Below are 19,438 nucleotides of genomic sequence, written 5' to 3'. Positions count from 1 at the left end.
TCCTTTCCCCCTCAGTAGAAAGTGAACTCCATGAGGGCAGAAATTGTTTTGTTTTGCTGTACTCACTGATACACATCACGTGTCTAGCACATGACAGTGAATAAATAAATATTTTGTTGAATTGATGAATATACTTGGTCCCTTACCACAGAAAGTGGGGCCAGGGAGTGAGAAGGGGGAGAGGAGACAAAGGTCCTTGTGAACCCTCCTGTGGTAGCTCTGACTCTGAGATGTTTGTAGCTTCAGTGCAGCCAGCTGTGCCCTGTCCCCTCACACTCTGGAGTCTCTTATCTCCCCCAAACCCCAAAGGAAGAGAGATGGTGAGTTTGGGGTTGGCGAGGTGGGCAGTTACCAAAGCGTTGTTTACACCAGGACTTTAAATAAATCACTGGGGAGAGGCATGAAAGGCACCTGGGAATAAGGGAGCTAGGCGGGAGAACTGAGCCTGAGGAAGGTGTTAGGTCCAGAAGAACTCTCAAAGTTGGACGGCCCAGGGCTTTAAAAAGAATGTATAGGCTGGGGGTGGTGGCGAATGCCAGTAATCCCAGCTACTGGAGAGGCTGAGGCAGGGCGATCACAAGTTCAGGCCAGTCTGGGACCTTGTCTCAAAGTTAAAAAAAAAAAAAAAAAAAAAAAAAAAGACGGGAGTAGAAGGGTGTAGCTCAGCGGCAGAGCGCTTTCTAGCATACTCAGAGCTCTGTGTTTCATCCCCAGTACCGCAAGAGGAAAAAAAAATATTATTTTTATATCGCAACAAGGGCCACTCTACCCCCAAGGGCTCTACCTGCCAGCCTGGGAAGTGCGGGGGTGGGATGGAGGGAGGAGGAAAGGGGAATCACTTTCAGCACACAGCACCTCCCCAACACTTCCCAACTTACCACGCCCGCAGGAAGGGTGGAAAGGCAAAGGGGAGACAAGGCTCCAGGGCCTCCATTCTCTCAGCAGGACCCCCACCCTGGCCTCCGGTGCGGGAAAACCGCCCAGCTGTTTCTGATTCTTTCGTACTCGCAGCCCCGCCGGAGGTGGGGGGGGGGGGCAAGACACTGGGGGGAACCTGGAGAGACTGAGCTCTGCAGAAAGCGGGACACAAGGGCCTGAGCATCAGCGTCGGGTCCGCAGGTGTGCCTCCTCGGCGTCGGCGATTGATTCCCGGTTCCTAGGCTGGAGAAAGCACCCGGGTGGGGCAGCTGGGTAGGATTCGGGTCTAAATGGTGTGGGGAAAGAAGACACTGGTGCAGTGGATTGGAAGATGTAGGGACGAGGTGCCCTAGATCAGAGAATCCCCTACCTGAAATCGGATGCCCACGGCGCCCCTGCAGGCAGTGTTGAAAAGGAAGTTACGATTCTCCTGCAACTCCCGGTGGCAGGGTTTCTACCCATTTCACAGAAGTGCAAGAATGGAGAGGACCCAACGAAATGAGTGCATCTTCTGTGGTCAGCTCCAATGTCACTGTAGGTTAGGGGACTGGGAGAAGTGTCTGCAGCCCCCTTGCATTGCGTGCGCCTTGCTATCAACCACAGCCGCTGAAATTGCCGAACGAAGGGCGCTAGGACCCGGTGGCACGGCATCGGTAGGGACTGGGCGCTACGGGCGCTGAAGGGCGCTGCTCTCCGGGTCGCGTGGCGCTTGAGCAGGTGGGGGCGCAGCGCGGCGACGCACTGGAGCGCGGAGGGGCGGAGGCGGCCGCCACACCTAGGGTGTCGCGGAGCTCCCGGGGCTGGCGCAGGCGGAGTCGCCCCGCAGGCCGCGCGTGTCCCCGATCTCGGCCCCGCCCCGCGCCGTCCAATGAGAGCCCGCGGGCTGGAGGGGCTGTCCGCACTCTCGGCCCCGCAGCCCCACACCGTGCGTCTGAACTCTGACACTACACCTCGTGCTCTGGCAGCGCGCCCCAAGCCTTCGGCTCAGCGCACCGTCGTGGGTTTCCCGACACTGCAACTTACGCCCTCTCCGGGACCCCGGCTCTCGGACTCCACGTGACCCTAGGTCCCCAACCGACTTCGAACCCCATGGCCACCCAGAGGGGTGAGGTAGGAGCAGCCTGAGTAACCCCAGACTGTGTCCCGTCCACGCCCCTCTGGGCTGCGCGGCGGGAGTTTTTGGGGAGCTATGCTGAAACCTGGTGGTGCGGAGGAAGCCGCGCAGCTCGCCCCTCGGCGCGCCCGCGCTCTTGTCCCAGCCCCCGCGCCTAGATCTGCGGTCCCCGACGTCTCTCCAGCTTCGGCCCGCTTAGCTCTTGCCTGCCTTCTGCTGCTGCTGACTCTGCCGGCCCGTGTAGACACGTCCTGGTGGTGAGTTGTGGCTCTTAGGGTTGGGCGGATCAGGCGCTGGGTCAGAGGCTGGGGCGCCAGTAGGGAATATACAGTTCCCTGCACCGGCTGCTCAAGGGACCCGGTTGCTTGATGGAGTTAAAGGGAATCCCTGCAGTACCGTCAACTGAAGTCGGGAAAAGTAGGTATGGAGGCGAAGCGGCGCAGCGTCCTACTCCCATGGTGAGGAGGGTGCTAGGCATTTGGACACTCCGTGGTTGAGGCTCCCTCGGCCCCCATAGCCTGTACCCTCTCTACTCCATTCAGCTCAAGCCCGGTAGGGCAGAAGTTACCTTCCCGTGCGTTCAAAGAACCAGGTACTTTCAGGCCTTGAGGTGGCTGTTCCACTGGGCCCTCAAACCCTAAGGTCTCCTCTGGGAGGTGGAGAAAGGGGCAGCTGGCAAGGGCGGACAAGCCCCTGCTAGTCTACCCACCACGGTAATGCAGGCTTTGGTAAGGAGGCAGCACCCAGCTTTAGAAGTGAAACCCAGGCAAAACTACCCCATTAATCCCCACTATTAAAACATACAAAAAACACTTGGGTTTGCATAATCTGGGCATTTGTCTAAAGCCATGGCTTTGAGATCACTTGGAACCTTGTCTCCCTCCCTTGTTTTCTTCTCCTGAGGACCCCATCTCCCAGAGGCTTCTGGAATCCCAAAGTATTCAGATACCCTCTCTCCTCAGAGATCTCTTGAAGGCCTTAGACTGCAGACACTTCACAAGAGGTCAGATGAAGCATTAGGCATTAAACCTCCACTGGATGGCCACTGGGGTATCCCAAATCTGTAATCCCAGATATTCAGGAGGCTGAAGCAGGAGAATGGCAGGTTCAAGTCCAGCATAAGCAATTTTTAGTGTCTCAAAAGAAAAAGGGCTGAAGATGTAATTCAGAGATAGAGAGTGCTTGCCTAGTATGTGTGAGGCCTGGTGTTAGAGATCCCCTGTGTTTGTGTGGGAATCCACTTTGTCTGTTGTCTGTTTTTTCAGAATTGCCCTATCTCCATGTGCTTCCCAGCACTTGATTGCACTTATCCCCTTCTTTCAGAAAAAGAGCTGCCCGCCTGCCACCGCCTGCCCCCCACCCCACCCCGACCTTGGGGAGGGGCAGGGAAAGGGGGAAGAGTTGGACTGAGTAAAGATTCTGTCCTCTCATCTTTCCTCTTCACCTAGCCTCCACCCTCATCACGCTGGTCTCTTGGACTGGGCTAGTGGCCCCTGTACCATGCAGTGCCCCCCTTCCTTTTCTTACTCTGCTCCTCCTCCCTTGCAGCCAACAGGCCCCCTCACCCTGCACCCTGTGGTCTCTTCTCCTCTTGCACCCTGTGGCTTTTCTCCTCTTGACTTAGAATCTTGGCTGGAAGGGTGAGGGGTAGCTGGCTGAGGGGCCGGCTAGCTTGGGCTGCAGATTCCTATCATTTCAAGATGCGTTTCTCTCCATCCCCACCCCCACCCCTGTTTTCCTGTTGAAGAAAATTCTCGTTTGGATTTTTTTTTTTTTTTTTTTTTTTTTTTTTTTTATCTCTGATGTGTTGGGGAAGGCAAGGAGGGGGGTTCTGGATGGGAGAGCAGGCGGCCTATATCTTACATCTGGCTTGAAACATTCTTTTAGAAAGGGAAAGGGAAGGGAGACAGGAGCAACGCCTTCAACATTCAGAATGAGATCAAAGCCACCCTTTACCTTCATGGCTCAGTTTGGTTTTGGATTTACATCTTCTGGGTCCCTATAGAGACAGAATGAGAGCATGAAGTGACCACTGTACATCTTTATCCAGCTCAATTTGCAATTTGGTTTTAAGGACTCTTGATTGCTCCTTGGCAGGGTGGGAGGCAGTCTCGGGACCAGTTTGTGTTTAGATGAGGAAATATCACTGACAATTTCAGCATCCTGGTAGTGGTTCCTAAAGACCCAAGTGGCATTCTTTGTAGACTGTTTTTTTTTTTCATTGACTGCTCCCCCTCTTTTCCTTTCTCCCTCTATTACCCTTTGCCCACATGGTTCATATTAAAGATTTTGGAAAAACTCCGAGATGGAAGAGCTCTGAAGAGAGAGGCAGGTGACACACAAAGGTACTTAGCAGTTCCTGTGAAATGGAGGAAGAGAGCAATAGGGGGCCAGGATGGGGAGTGGGTACAGAGGTGTTCATCACACACACACACCCCCCCCCCCGTCACAGATGCCTGCCTCAGTGGTTGCCACTTCTAGGATAAGGTAGAAAGTTGATGTCTGAAGGCACATCAGGCCCCCAACATGATTCTTTCTTTCCCTTAAAAGAAAACCCAACAAACTTGATATTTTGTACAACCTTTGGAAGAGATTCGTATTGACTTCAGTGTATGTCCTTGTTCCACTATGGAGCAGAAGACTAATAGCAATGTCACCAGATGATAGTCTGTCTTCCTTCTAGCCCTACAGTCTTCTTCCTCTCCAACCACTTCCTCCCTCTCTCTACCCTTAGAAGAGAAAACGGGGCTGGGGAGATAGCTCAGTTGGTAGAGTGCTCGCCTTGCAAGCACAAGGCCCTGGGTTCAATCCCCAGCACCGCAAAAAAAAAAAAAAAAAAAAAAAAAGAAGAGAAAACAGATGGTTTCTTCTTAGTCTATGATAAACAAGAAAAGGGGACTCCTGTCATGTGCTTCCCTGTTCCATTTTGGGGGGGAGGGTGGATGTAGGGAATCAAAAGAGTAGGGCTATGTTCATGGGCTCACAAATAAAGAAAAAACAGAGTGGTATTATTAGCCTAACTAATAACTGTTACTTATTAATAGTAACTTATTAGTAATAACCAACAGTTGAAATTTAATGAGTCCTTACTAAGGCACTATGGCCAAGCACCTTAAGAGCATCATCTTTAATCCCCAGAACAATCCAGTGAGAAGTATTATTATCCCTATTTCACAAATTAACAAAGTGAGGGAAAAGAGAGGAGCAGTAAGAAACTTGCCCAAGCCAGATGTGTTGGTACAAGAAGCTGAGACAGGAGGTTCACAAGTTTGAGATCAGCCTGGGTGACTTAGTGAGACCCTGTCTTAAAATAAAAAGGAAGGACTAGGGGCATAGCTCAGAGGTAGAGCACTTGCCTAGCATGTACAAGTCCCTGGGTTCAAAACCAGTATGAAAAGAAAGAAACTTGTTTAAGTTCACACCGATCTTGAAGCCAAAGTGTTCTACTTCTAAGAAAGTACTGTGTGCCCCTCTTACTCCTGGAATAAAAATGAACTTGGACTTTGGAGTCAGATGACCTTTGTTTATCCTGCTTTTTCTCCAACTACTCCTGATGGATGGAGTGGGATAGTTTCACTTACTATTACTGAACCTCAGTTTCTTCACTATAAAATGTATCTCTTTTCTCTCTGAATTTTTGTACCAAAGAAAATATCTTGTAGAGAACTATACACATGCAGTGGTATTTTGAGCAGATTTGGGGGCTAGGGATGTGGCTCAGTGGAACAGCACTTGCCTAGCATGTGCAAGGCCGTGGGTTCAAACCCCAGTTCCATGAAAAGAAAACAAGAGATTTGGAGAGGCTAATAGTTTTATTCCAGTGTTCAGAATCCTATATGTGCTTGGCTGAACCATGTATATTAAAAGATCTACACAAAAGGAGGAAGGGGGAAAAAAGGATCTTTGGCCTCATTGAAAGGACACAAACACGAAACATCTGCAAATAGATGGGCAATGTTGACAAGGAGTAAAGCTGTAACTGAAATGAAGTTTATGGCAGGCTAAGGAGATGGAAGTTGGGGATAAATCAGAGCGGTTAGGTGTTTATTCAACAAAGTTATTGAGTACCTACTATGTGCTGGACACTCTTATCAGTGCTGAGGACACTAATGTGAACAAAACAAAGGGCTGGGGGTACAGCTCAATAGAAGAGGGCTTGCCTAGCATTCGTGAAGTGCTGGGTTCAAGACCTAGCATCCTCTTGCCCCAAGAGAAATTAAAAACAAGAGACAAGAATCCCTGCCTTCATGGAGCAGTGTGTTCAAATCAGGCTGGGATCGTGGGGAAAGGCAGACTCTGATTCAGTCGGCCTGGGGTACAGCTTGAGGTTCTGCATTCTAACAAATTCCCAAATTTGTGCTCTGGGGACAAAACTTCGAGTAGTAGTAAGGATCTAGAGCAGGGTGTGAGTCAAAAGAAGGAATGTGAGTTAGTCAAAAGCAGGTGAAGGGAGAACATTCTGGTATGGGAAGCAGGGAAGAAAGTGAAGAACTAATTTTTGGAAGAGGAAAACAAAGTTGGAGAGTTAGGGGCATCTAACATCCTCTCCCAAACCATTAAGCTGGGGGATGTCTTAACAACTGTGTGCCCCTAACAGATGAACTCCGGGCTTGTTACATGGCAGGGATTTTATAAGCATGTGGTAAACTGTAAGGAGATGGACTTGGTCTCTGGCTCAGCATTATTGGAGGCCCCCACACTGACAAGGGCCAGCAGGCAAGCCCCATGCTCTGCAAGGTCTTAAAGCAGTTACTTGGTGGAGTAAGCCTGGTAGTGGAAAAACCTAATTATCTTACCATCTCAGATTCTGAACAGATGTTCCCACGCTCATTGAGGATGTAATAAGAGGGACCAGTGTGGGCTGCAGCAGAATGGATTTAAGTCAGACCACAGGAAGGCTTTTTCACCAGTTTGGCCCACCCCACTCCAGCCTGTCTCATGATTGCTGGATTATTGGTCTCACATTCCCATCCGAACCCCCTCCTCCTTCCAAGCAGCCTCAGGAAACAAACAAACAAAAATTCCCAGAAAACAAAAACACCCATTGCCTAGAGCAGTACCCTGGTGCTGAATTTGAGAAGCAGAAGGGCGGTAAGACAGGGAAGAGCTCCAACTCCAACCCATCTTGATTCTCCAAACAAAGCACCACAGCAGTGGGTGTAACTCAGGGCTGTGCGTCAGGCAGCCCTTTCCGGCCTGGCCCAGCCTGGGGTGTTTATTTTGTTTGTTCCTGGAAGCTGCGGCCCTGATGGACAGTGCTGGGGACACTGATTCCATGGGATTTGTTAAAGAGGGCCAGCCCTCTCACCCCTCCCTCGGGACAGATGGGGCCCATCAGCCCTGCTGAGTTCCCAAAGAGGCAAGCATCAGCCCTCCTGTGTTTGTTTGAGTTGGTGTCACCAGTGGTGATCCAGTCTGTGGGTGAGGACTGGCTATGGGAATGCATGGGGGGAAGGGACACAGGGCCTAGGGCAGTTTGGCTTTTCCCTTCCCCCACTGGCTACCCTCCCTTCTCACCCATTTCTAGACCCATTTTGAGGCAGTTCCCAAACCACTGGCTCATTCACAGTTCAGACCAAAGCTTTTCTGTCTGCAGCAGCAACTGTTCTCTATGAACCCCACCTGTTCAGAAGGGAGTCACCCTTTGGTGTGTTTTGGACAGAATAGAGAATGGCCTGTAAATCAAAGGTGCTATGGGATTGGAAAGACAGGCTTGAGAAGCAGGGCTGGGCTGCTGAGCCAGAGGAAGTAGGTGAATGATTCTGAACTCTTGGTGGCCTCTTGGGGAGAAAGGGTGATGTTACCCCTGTTTTCTCTGGAAATGCTCTTCCCAAAGCTTGTGATGGCATTTGAAAGAAATATATTTGAAAGAAAATAGTGCCTTAAGAAACTGGAGAATGACTCTAGTGACCCACTTATCCTTTAGGAGCTCATCTCAGGTGGTCTTCCTAACTCTTCATACTGGGCAGACGGGGCACTGGATTATTTTATCTTGGCTTTTGACTTCCCACTGCAAACAGCCCTCTGTCCATGCAGGTCCATCCAGAACATTGTACCTTAGAGGCTGGGGAAAGTGATTTTAAAAATCTTCCTTAGTTAAGACCTCTTGGGCCTGAAAATAAAGGAGAGGGAAAGTGTTGGTGGTGGGGGTCTTTCTCCACTACAAGACTGGGAATGAGGATTTTTTTTAGCTGTGTAAGTCTAACTAAAGCTGTAAACATTACTCAGAATTGTCCACTATGTCTCTTCCTGCCCATCCCTCCCTGTCTCCATCCCCCTGCCGCCAAACCATGTCTTCATGGACTAGCCACTCAGGACGTGCCTCTTACATGTGGGTTTAAGAGTGTTGTCTTAGACCCTTGTTTTGTTAGTTTACTTTTCTGTGAGGATTTTAATGTTTATTAAATAAACAAGCAATGGGTTTGTGTGACATGCCCACAGCTTCTGTGTATATGACACATGCCTGGCCTATGTTCTGGGAGTGTGTGTCACTTTGGCCTTTGGCTGGGGAACTGGTAATGTGGGAGACCACCAATTACTCTTTCTGCAACTGTGTAACTATTTTTTCAGAGCTTGTGGGGAATGGTTGTATCCATCAGCCTCAGGGAATGTGGGCTGGGGGAAGGGGAAGGAATCTAAGGTCTAGATACAAAACATCCCCTCTTTATCCCCCTCCTGATGCAGAAAAGGGGCTGGATGCTCTGACAGGGCCATCTCCACCTTACAGGTACATTGGGGCACTAGGGGCCCGAGTGATCTGTGACAATATCCCTGGTTTGGTGAGTCGGCAGCGGCAACTGTGCCAGCGTTACCCAGATATCATGCGATCAGTGGGTGAAGGTGCCCGAGAATGGATCCGAGAGTGTCAGCACCAGTTCCGCCATCACCGCTGGAACTGCACCACGCTGGACCGGGACCACACTGTCTTTGGCCGTGTCATGCTCAGAAGTAGGGGCCTCTTTCATCCTGCTTCAGCTCCTTCCTTTTATATGCTTTGGGGGGGAAGGGGGATAGGCATACTTCCTACTCTCTTCCCACACTACTTCATAATCAGAGCACAGGATATAGTTGGGAACAAACCCTGAGTACCTTAGATTTGTAGGCAGAGGCCCCTCAAAATCATAGTGCTTTGGAATGATGGCACAAAGGTAAAAGCATTCCCTAGCACCTCCATCTTTTACCCTCATTTTCTCTGCCCTCCCCATTCCCCATTCTGAGGGGGCATCCATGCACTGTAAGGATGAGGACCAGAGATACAGTCCCCCCAACACTCTCAACACTACAGTAATGGGAACAAAAGATAAACAGAAAGGTGATATGTAAACATTTGGAGAGTCAGTGGCTTGGCCCTAACTCAGCAACAAAGCTAAGCAGAGCTAGATAGTAAACTAGGAGAAAGGGAACAAGGGAATCTGGAGGTGTCAAGGGTAAAGGGCTGATGACTCATCAGGCCCCAAGAACAGGCAGGGAAGGTAGCATGTCTTTCTAAACAGACCCCTGGGTCGGGGTCTGTACCACAGGGGAACTGTCCAGCAGAGTGGGCCTGAAAAGCCTGGAATGTGGACTCAGGCAGACTTAACTCTACCAGTGTACCAGTGGTAGTGATGATGCATCATGGGACTTGTCAGTGGAAGGACCCAGGAAAATTGCAAGGGAGTATAAATCGGCCCAACAGGTCAGAAACAGGTACAAAAAAGTGGGTAGAGAATACTGAGGGCTGAGGGAAGAGGTCATATACTCTGGGGAATCCTCTTGGAAGGGAAGGATACCTTGAATAAAGGGAGTATAGGGGGTGGCTCTGGGAAAGAAGAGGAGAGGAGGGGAGGTTTTTGAGACTGCATGGGTTAAAGAAGGGGACAGACGTGGACCTCTTTCCTGATATACCTCTACCTTTCTCTAGGTAGCCGGGAAGCAGCATTTGTATATGCCATCTCATCAGCAGGGGTGGTCCACGCTATCACTCGTGCCTGTAGCCAGGGTGAATTAAGTGTGTGCAGCTGTGATCCCTATACCCGTGGTCGACACCATGACCAACGTGGGGACTTTGACTGGGGTGGCTGCAGTGACAACATCCACTATGGTGTCCGTTTTGCTAAGGCATTTGTGGATGCCAAGGAGAAGAGACTTAAGGATGCCCGGGCCCTCATGAACTTACATAACAACCGCTGTGGTCGCACGGTCAGTACGCATGTCTCTGTGTGTACATTCATATTTGCTGGGGGTGACCAGTTTGTGTAACTGTAGACTAAATGTGAAGGTAGAAGAACTGAAGGCTTCTGAATTTCTTCCAAAAGTTCCAACATCCCAGAGGAGAGTACTAGGGAGCTTGGCAATGCCTAGGATTCCACCAGGTTTCCACATAGATGGAAGGTAGGAAAAGGTGGAGAAAAGAAAAATAACCTTTTAAAGATGATGAGAACTGCCTTCATAAAAACTGAGAAAATGAGAAGTTGTTCTAGTATGTTCACTGAACACATTTGAACACATCCTGTGTAAAGTGCTGGAAAATGACATACTACAAAAGCAGAAGGCATGATACTTGATACTTTAAAATGTGTAGACTAAAGGACTTGTGAGCACACTGTAATCATGAGCAGAATCCTGTGGCTCTATAATCCAATAGGCTGTCATAACATGGGAGTACTGTTGATCCAGGAGGATTCCTAGAAGAGGAGTTTTTTCAACTTGATCAGGAAGAATGGGTGGGATCTGATGTGGGAGAGAATCACCAAGGGCTTGACCAATCGGTCAGGGCCAGCAGATCACAGAGCACTCGTTTTTTTGGCCCTAATGATGACTAAAAAGTACCCTGACCAGTGACTTCTTTACCTGCCTCCTTTCCCGCTCTAGGCTGTGCGGAGGTTTCTGAAGCTAGAATGTAAGTGCCATGGTGTGAGTGGCTCCTGTACTCTTCGCACCTGCTGGCGTGCACTGTCAGACTTCCGCCGCACAGGTGATTACCTGCGGCGGCGCTATGATGGGGCTGTGCAGGTGACAGCCACCCAGGATGGTGCCAACTTCACAGCAGCCCGCCAAGGCTATCGTCGTGCCACCCGGACTGATCTTGTCTACTTTGACAACTCCCCAGATTACTGTGTCTTGGACAAAGCTGCAGGTGAGTAGTGAAGTGGGCAGAGACATGGAGTCCAGTACAGGCATCACTGGTTAATCATGGTCTGTTCAGTTCCAGGAATCAGGTAAGGGGATGCTATGGGAGGCGTCCGTCTCCTCCCCACATGAAAACCTGGTCATGAGATTGGTGACTTATACCTCAGTCCATCAGGTCCAATGCTACCTACATGGAGAGAGAGTCATTCAGCAACTTGAGGCCTGGGGTCATGTAGCGCTCCTTTTATTCCCAGCATCTGGGATATAGTAGATATGCTCAGAGGATGTTTAAGTAAGTCACCTGTTTTTAGTTCTGAGCAATATGTGGGCAACACAGAAGCATAAGATACAACACCAAGCCTATGACTCTTTGTAGTCTAGCTAAAGAAGGATGTTGCTCAGTGGTAAGCATTGGCCTAGCATAGCATGCACAAGGCCCTGGGTTTGATCCCCTCAGCACTGCAGGAAAAAAAAAAAAAAAAAGGGAATGGGTAAATGGGTAAGCAAATGCAACTACAAAGAAAGATGACAGGTGGAATTAAGAAAAAGTTTTTTTTGAAAATATGGAATTTAAGCTGGTCTTTGAAGGGTAAAGATTCTCTGGATAGCTAGAGAGAAGACTAGACAGATCCTGGGTATAGTGGCATAGGCCTGTAATCCTGGCAACTTGAAAGGCCAAGGATGATCCCAGGTTCAAGGTCAACCTGGACAACTGAGTGAGACTCTGTCTCAAAATTAAAAGAATAAAAAGATCTGAGGATGCTGCTCAGTAGAATACCCATAGGTTCAATTCCCAGGACTGGAAAAAAAAAAAAAAAAAGAATAGATATTGTGCACAGGAACAGAGTGGTAGGGAAAGCCCATGCTCTTGTTCAGGGACAGAGCAGATCAATCTTACTGAGTAAATGTTTCTAGCAAGGGGAATTAAAGGTAGAAAGATAGGCCAGGACCAGATCATGAATGATACTGAAAAGGTACATCCAGTGTACTACCCTTAAAATTCTAAAATCAAGTCAGGGAAGCAAGGAAAAAGATCCATACTGAAGACTTAACCTAAAAAGTAGCAAATGAAGCAGAAAATGGTTGTTTTTCAGTCTGTTGTAGATTAGTGTGGTGGAATTTTTGGGACTGCTGGAAGGGTATTTCCCCAACAAAGTGGAGTTCCATCCTGGCTTATAATTTCTAGTTCAGATAGGTTAAACTGGGAACAACATACAGCATAACAGAACTGCTTCTTTTCTGGTTATTGTCATGGGGCTCCCAGGCTCTTTTCTTTCAGGACTTTGGTAAGGTGGAGCCAAAAACCTAAGCTGTCTTTTGTACTGTTTGTTTTTACTCATCTCTGTCATTCCTGGTGGTGAGTCAAGGGGCCGGGAGAAAAACTGAATAGAAACAGGGTAAAGCTCTACCCAAGTAACAGAGAAAGTATGTGTACTTTGCAGGGTGCTAAAAGAAAGGTTGAGGAAGCCCTACCATACTGATTTCCTGCCCTTAGGTATGTTTTCCAATTGGTCTAATTCAGAGGATTAATCTTTGGATGCCTGGAAATGATTCCATAACATCTGAGGTGTAAGCCTTTTTTGCGGGGGCAGTACTGGGAATTGAACTCTTAACACTAAGCTGTATATCCAGCCCTTTTTCTTTTTAATTTTGGGACAGTGTCTTGCTAAGTTGCCCATGCTGTCCCTGAACTTGGGATCCTCTTGCCTCAGCCTTCTGAATGTAAGCTTATTTTGCCATACCTAAAATGCACCTTTGGGGAATTATCTTTGGAATTAGGGAGGATAGGTCATATGTGTATTAGACTTCCTCAGAGGCATAAAATTAGGTCTCATAAAACCCAAAGTGGGGCCTAGAATTCAAAGGGTATATAGCTCATTCCAGGAGCCACTGGAATTAGAAGACTAACATATATATAGGATAATATAGGTAGAAAGATAGGAAGGAAGGAAGGAAGGAAGGAAGGAAGGAAGGAAGGGAGAGAAAGAGAGAAAGGAAAGAAGGAAGAATAATACATATATATGACCTCAGAACAAACTCTAGAGCAGTGATTTCCTGACATTTGGGGTTGTATATTCTTATCATTAAAAAAAAAAAAAAAAAAAAAAGAGCATGTACCTCCATTATATACATATTTACTTAAATCTATTGTTCCACTATACTTATATATAATAAAATAGGCATAATATATATCCCTAAAATAGATATTTTAAAACAATGAATAAAAGACCAGTAGAGAAGTTCTAGCATGTCTTTCCCATATCCCATGCAATGTGAATACTATTGCTATCTAAATTTGTTAATCCATTCTCTTTCTTGAACTTCCATGCCAGTAGTCACTTCCCATCTCAGGGTCCTTCTTAACAAGGTCCAACCCATAGAAAATTCTGAATTTTTTAAATCTGTTGACAGGATCTCTTTTGCTAAAATTGATCAAAATCAGGTCCTGAGCATTCCATGTGCAGGGGGAAAACATCCCAACCTTTCAAAAAGTTCTTGCTGTAAGGGGGTTATGCCAAGAATATTCCTTAGGAACTCCTTAGAGATAAGTCTTCAGCAAATCATGCTAATCAATGCACCTCCTCAACTGAACAGAGATTATACATATAGTAATCCACTAAATTAGATGTTATTATGATGTCCATTTTCATATGAGAAAACTAAGGCCCAAAAACATTAATTAACTTGCTAAATCACACAGCTAAGAAGTGGCAGAACTGGTATTTGAACCTATTTGATCTCTAAGCTCATGCTTTTAATGGCCATGCTCTATACTTCTTTTCAGGATAGTACAATTTAATAAAATATAAACCAAGGTCCAAAATACAAACAAATGGTGGCAAGATTAGAATTGTGGTAAGACTTCTTAGAAGAGATAAATTATAGGCTAAGTTTTTATTGTAGTTGTTTTACTCATCATATCATTTTTTTGTTTTTTTTTTTTTTGGGGGGGGGGTTTGAAGGGGAGTAAAGGGGATTAAACCCAAGGCCACTTTACCACTGAGCTACATTTCCCAATCCTTTGTATTTCTTATTTTCAATCAGGGTCTTGTTAAGTTACCCAGGCTGGCTTCAAACTTGTGATCCTCCTGTCTCAGTCTCCCAAGTAGGGAGGTATGTGTCACCATGCCTGGCAATTGTTTTACGTTTTATTATGGAAAATTTCAAACATAAAAAACCTCACCAAGCTTTAATAATTATGAACATATTAAAGTTAGGTTTTGAAGAGGATATAGAAATGTTTATTAGTAGGGAGAGAAGTGCAGGCAAAATCAATAGCTTTTGAGGAACCTTGTTGGTAGGAAATAAGGAGCCTGGTTTAGAGGGCAATGAGGAAATGATCATTTGGCTAGAGGGTGTATTTTATGGCTTCTTCCTGAGAATGTGAAGGAGGTTGTCCAGAGCTGCTGAAGTACAGATAACTTGATTTTCACTCCCCCTCTTTCCCAACCCAGGTTCCCTAGGCACTGCAGGCCGTGTTTGCAGCAAAACATCTAAAGGAACAGATGGCTGTGAAATCATGTGCTGTGGCCGAGGATATGATACAACTCGAGTCACCCGTGTCACTCAGTGTGAGTGCAAATTCCACTGGTGCTGTGCTGTACGTTGCAAGGAGTGCAGAAACACTGTGGACGTCCATACTTGCAAGGCTCCCAAGAAGGCAGAATGGCTGGACCAGACCTGAACACATAGATACCTCACTCATCCCTCCACTTCAAGTCTCCCAACTCAAAAGCACAAGATCCTTGCATGCACACCTTCTTCCACCCTCAACCCTGGGCTGCTACAGCTTCTATTTAAGGACTTGGAGAGTAATCCAGAAGGACTATGGTGTCCTGGTTCCTTAGCCCTGGGAAGGAGTTGATAGGGGATATAAGAAACTGAGTGGCTCCCCGATTTCCCCTTTGGAAGTTTGAAGGGAGAGTAGAAGAAGTAGGGGGTCTTCAGAGTCATTTGAGTTGCACTAACGTACCTGGTCAAGGCTCATTTTTCCTTTCCCTTGCACTGGTTTCTAATACTTCTTGGATGTACAAGAGGAAAGATACCTGGAAACAGCTTTCTTTTGACACTACCCTGGCTGAGGGTAGATAGGACAGAGATGATACTGCATGTTCCTTTCCTGAAGACAGTTTGAGCAGACTGCCTGGTACCCCAAGAGACACTCTTAAAGAGCCTAAGATTGCTACAGTTAGCCATAGTGGACAACGTTCCATTCACATGCTCAAATGTTTATACACTGCTGTGTTTTGTAGGGGGAAAAAAATCACAAGACTATACAAACACACATTCTCTTCTCTACCTGTATCAGACAGCACTGTTTCTTTTGCTCATTTGCTGCTTGTTCAAAATGAGGTGGCATGCAGTGGTTTCCATGCTTAATAGATCATGAGAACATCCTGGAATAGTACTGGGAGAGAGTAATATAGTAAACCTAACTAGGCCTTGGGGGATTTCTTTTTCCCCCCTAAACATTATTCTGGAGGTTAGCTAGGTCTGGGAAACACTAAATAAAAGGTAGGTAATTCATGGAGGGTGGGAAAGAGTAAAGAAGAACTGATCTCAAAGGCACCTGATACATCAGTGTATACTAGGAAGGTATGGATCTATGGCTTTGTTTTTTTTTTTTTTTTTTTTAAGACAGGACTTGCTAAGTTGACCAGGCAGGCCTCCAACTTGTGATCCTCTTGCCTCAGCCCCTTGAGTAACTGGGATTACAGGAACATGCCATCATGCCCAGCTTGACTTTGGTAATTTTTTAGGAGAGGATCCTAACTTTTTAATCTAAGGGCAGGAGTCACTAGGATACATAAAGAGAACTGGGGCTTAGGGCCAAAATGATAAATAGCAATGGCCTTCCCCCATTTACTCAACGATTATTTATTTAGTGATTCTCCAAGTCCTGGTGATTATTACTATTCACAGTACATTTGACTTAAAAAGGGGAGGGTTCCTTCCATCCTACTACCTGTTGCCTAACTAGATTTGTAGTAGTGGAGTCTCTAGAGACAGCAGATTGAATAAATGGAGGGTAGGACACAGAGTCCCCAAAACCTAATTTTATGTGACTTAGACAGTGGTTATCTCTTGCCTGTTGGTATTTTAAAACAGCAGAGTGGTATAGAAACTTGCTGAGAAGACTTGGGTTAAAATCACCGTTGTGTCACTTATTGGTTTTGATATTTTCAGTAAGATACCTAAACTCACTGACCTTCTACTTTTGTAAAATTAGGGTATGTACCTGACTGAAGTATTGAAATCTAATTTTGCCCCAAACTCTAGTCAATAGATACTCTCCACCAAAGCCCCAGACTGGTCAAGCCCATTCTAACTTCTCTAGGGACTTCCAATTTAGGACTATATGGTCTTGACAACAGGCCATAGACTAAGGGGCCTACACAAAAAATTCTGGATATAGGCCCCCTTTCCTTTCCCAAGTTCCTTTCTCATATCCCTTAGGGTCCTCATATGTTTGTGGAGCAACATCACTGCAGAGGCAGCAGGAAGTTGGGGGAACCACAGTTCTGGACCATGGGGAGCAGATTTATTCGAATGATAGGACTAATATTTGTGTAACCTGCTGAGACCTGTGTGGGAGAGTTTGGGGTGGTTTTCCTTTTGGTGAGTAGATTTGCTCTGATTTCAAATCCATTAACACAAAACATGAGTTAGTCAGGGTCATTGTGGTCTGCGGTGAAGGGATGCCTGTGGAGAAATGGGACTGAGTGAGTCAGGTCAAGGGAATGTCTTCCTTGCAGAATGAAGTCAACTGGATAACTAGTGAACCAGTGGTGGGAAGAAGGGTTTTTGACATCTTGGGCTGGGATTAAGAGGAGGAAAGATTTGGGGTAGTAAAAAGGTAAAGGGGGTCATGGTCAGTCTAAACTCAAGAACAGTGTTGAGAGGATTCACAAAGACTGCCATATACCCCAGAATGCTGAGAAGAACCTCAGGTCCCTGCCAGCCGTATTCTTACAAGAACATCCAGCCACCACATTAAAGATAGCATAGGACTTTCATGGGAGGTCAACCTGAGTAAAATCTACCTTTGCCCTATTGTTGATTCTTTGATTTTTGGTTCTTATTATTAAAGGAAGTGAGGAGACCTCTCTGGCATCTCATACTACTCTATGCTTTTCTCTGAGCTCCACATTCTAGCTTATATGCAGATCTTGCAATTTCCTATAACTGGTTAAGAGAACAAGCTGTCCAGAGAATGAGAAGGATAAGCAAGAGAAAAGATATCCATTTCAGCCCCAATACAGAAGCTGTGTGGTTAAGCAATTAATTTTTCCTCTTAGTCCTTAATTTGCCTCTGCATTCCAATTAGCTTTAGACAACTGGCATTCATTCTGCACTATACAAATTTATGTAGAACAAGCAATGAAAGGAGAATGTTATTTGGTGTAGTCAGGGCTCCATTTCTGTTACTCCTTCACTCTGCCTCTAAGCATCCCCTCTCCCATCCCTCCTATATTTGACAGCAGTCTGCAACATCTTAGCTTCTCTCCTCTCTTCCAATCCTCCTTGTTGGTCCTCATTTCTTTTAACTTTTGGTAAATATTTAGGTATAATGCACTGCAGTAAGTGCTATTTGGATACGAAGTTTAAAAATACTATCTCTGTCCTTTGAGTATCTTTTTAGAGAAGGCACATGACTTAAGTACCTCAGCTGCACAGCCTGTAATGAGTTTAAGTAAAATAGGAATGCCAGTCTTAACCTACCTAGCCCTGCAGTAAAGAGCCAACTTTTATTATTATTAACCTAAATAATGGCACTAATCCACACTCTTTCTTACAGTAATGTTAGAACAATGAAATCAGGGACTTCAGATTGATTAAAAGAATCAAACATCGCCCTGAGGATTTGTTTGCAAAGTTTTGTCAATCTAACATATGAATACACACTGCCTCATTTCTACTCCTCCCTATTGCAGACAGTATTTTTTCTTTCACATCCCTTATCAAGAACACCAACCACTAAGTCCTTTGCCAAATTCTCAGACCCACTAAGGACATGAGATTCTACATGGCTTAATAAAAGACAGATAATCGGAATTTTTTTTCCCTTAGCCTTTCTGAGGTTTTCATTTAAATGCACTCAGTGGTCATAGGGCAGAAGCCCAAGCTAGCTGGGGAGAAGGGAGTACACCAGGGAGAGTATGTTTCTCATCCTGGGGAGATATTCAGCCTAACTCCTGCAGCCAAATTACAGCACTAGAGAACAATGTGATGCATTCCTGGGCAGGTCGGTGGGACCCTGGGCGCCTGGGCCTTGTGGAGAGAGGTGCCAGACACAGAGCTCTCCGTAAGCAATCCTGCAGAGCTGCCCCCTGGGTGCAGAAATGAAATACGGGATAGCTTCACATTACACAGAGACCTGTAGCTCACACCTGGTTATTGATGGCCTTGGTGGAGGCCTCTGCCCCCACCCTCCACTTGGGAACCGCCTGTTATTACGGGGGTTGGGCATTTTTGAAGCAATGTGGTAAAATAAGAAAGAGATGCTTCCTTTTAACTCTGCCCTGTCAGCCTGAGCACAACCATGAGGATACACACACATGTGCATATAGATGTATGGGCGTTGAAGTCATACCCCTTCATTCCATCTCCTCAAAAGCAACTAGATTTTCAACAAATCTTTCAAAAAGTATACCGAGAACAGGGACCAGGTACAACCAAGGTACAATACATTATCAATACGCTGGCAACTGGGAACTCGTACTCCTCTGGGAGGTGATGGGGGAAGGAGAAGGAATGGCAATGATGAGAAAACACTAAGGGTGGAGAACTGTCAGCTAAGCAGAGTGGCTGAAGTTGAACAGTTTAAGGCTGGTTCATGCTAGAGACAGTAAGACACACATCCTCTGTGCTCTGGTGGGATAGTTTCCTGACTACATAAGGTGTGTATAATTGCATGGCCTGCTGGTTACTACTTGTTTTAAACTCACTGGATTAGAAAACAAGATAGTTTTGGATTTTAGGGATGATCTCCATCCTAAGAGATGGAGTGAAGAGACCAAGCAGTGACTTCACTTGGGTAAATGTGTCATGACTGCACTGAAACTTCCCCAGAAACTTTTTTTCTCTTTGGGTGATGGACAGCTTTCAGACAATAGTCACTGGGGTGTAATACACCCAATCCTAACTCTAAAGGTAAAAGGGATAGAAGGAATTTATAAGCTCATTCGCCTACTTCCCATCCATGGACTAAATTATCTTTGAGCATCTCTTAGTAGTTTTTCCTCCTTTACCTAAAATGTTTTAGTTTCCCATGATTTGAAAATACAAGATAAGCAT

The 19,438-nt window shown here is 46.4% G+C and overlaps 2 protein-coding genes across 6 annotated transcripts in view; one reads left to right on the top strand and one right to left on the bottom strand.

Annotated features, from left to right (window-relative positions):
* St7l (suppression of tumorigenicity 7 like) overlaps positions 1-19,438 on the bottom strand; it is a 214,677-nt gene that overhangs the window by 89,472 nt on the left and 105,767 nt on the right. Inside the window, exon 15 of one of the 5 annotated variants that reach the window (XR_007109290.1) lies at positions 1,289-4,031. The exons of 3 other annotated variants lie outside the window; for them this stretch is intronic. Coding sequence is in view for 1 of the 2 variants with exons in the window: in XM_047557028.1 (XP_047412984.1) it covers positions 11,304-11,327 (24 nt within the window). In the remaining variant the exon portion in view is untranslated. Of the gene's footprint in view, positions 1-1,288; positions 4,032-11,263; positions 11,328-19,438 lie in introns of those variants that run through there. One more of the 5 variants, XM_047557028.1, reaches the window with a different exon arrangement.
* On the top strand, positions 1,611-15,747 carry Wnt2b (Wnt family member 2B). Its single transcript, XM_047557033.1, has 5 exons — positions 1,611-2,289; positions 8,760-8,980; positions 9,933-10,210; positions 10,883-11,147; positions 14,596-15,747. Exons 1-5 carry the CDS (start codon positions 2,108-2,110, stop codon positions 14,823-14,825), a joined length of 1,176 nt encoding a protein of 391 aa, XP_047412989.1. The 5' UTR covers positions 1,611-2,107; the 3' UTR covers positions 14,826-15,747.

This window comes from Sciurus carolinensis, chromosome 1 (genome assembly GCF_902686445.1).
Source record: "Sciurus carolinensis chromosome 1, mSciCar1.2, whole genome shotgun sequence".
NCBI classification, from domain to species: domain Eukaryota; kingdom Metazoa; phylum Chordata; class Mammalia; order Rodentia; family Sciuridae; genus Sciurus; species Sciurus carolinensis.
The sequence above is the reverse complement of the archived record's forward strand: the minus strand, read 5'-3'. Positions and strand labels throughout refer to the sequence as shown.

Bases quoted from the DNA above. Each gene is read 5' to 3' on its own strand.
- Wnt2b (XM_047557033.1), top strand. From the start codon at position 2,108: ATGCTGAAACCTGGTGGTGCGGAGGAAGCCGCGCAGCTCGCCCCTCGG. The intron at 8,981-9,932 runs GTAGGGGCCTCT...ACCTTTCTCTAG, and splicing joins TGGCCGTGTCATGCTCAGAA to GTAGCCGGGAAGCAGCATTT. The intron at 11,148-14,595 runs GTGAGTAGTGAA...TTCCCAACCCAG, and splicing joins TGTCTTGGACAAAGCTGCAG to GTTCCCTAGGCACTGCAGGC.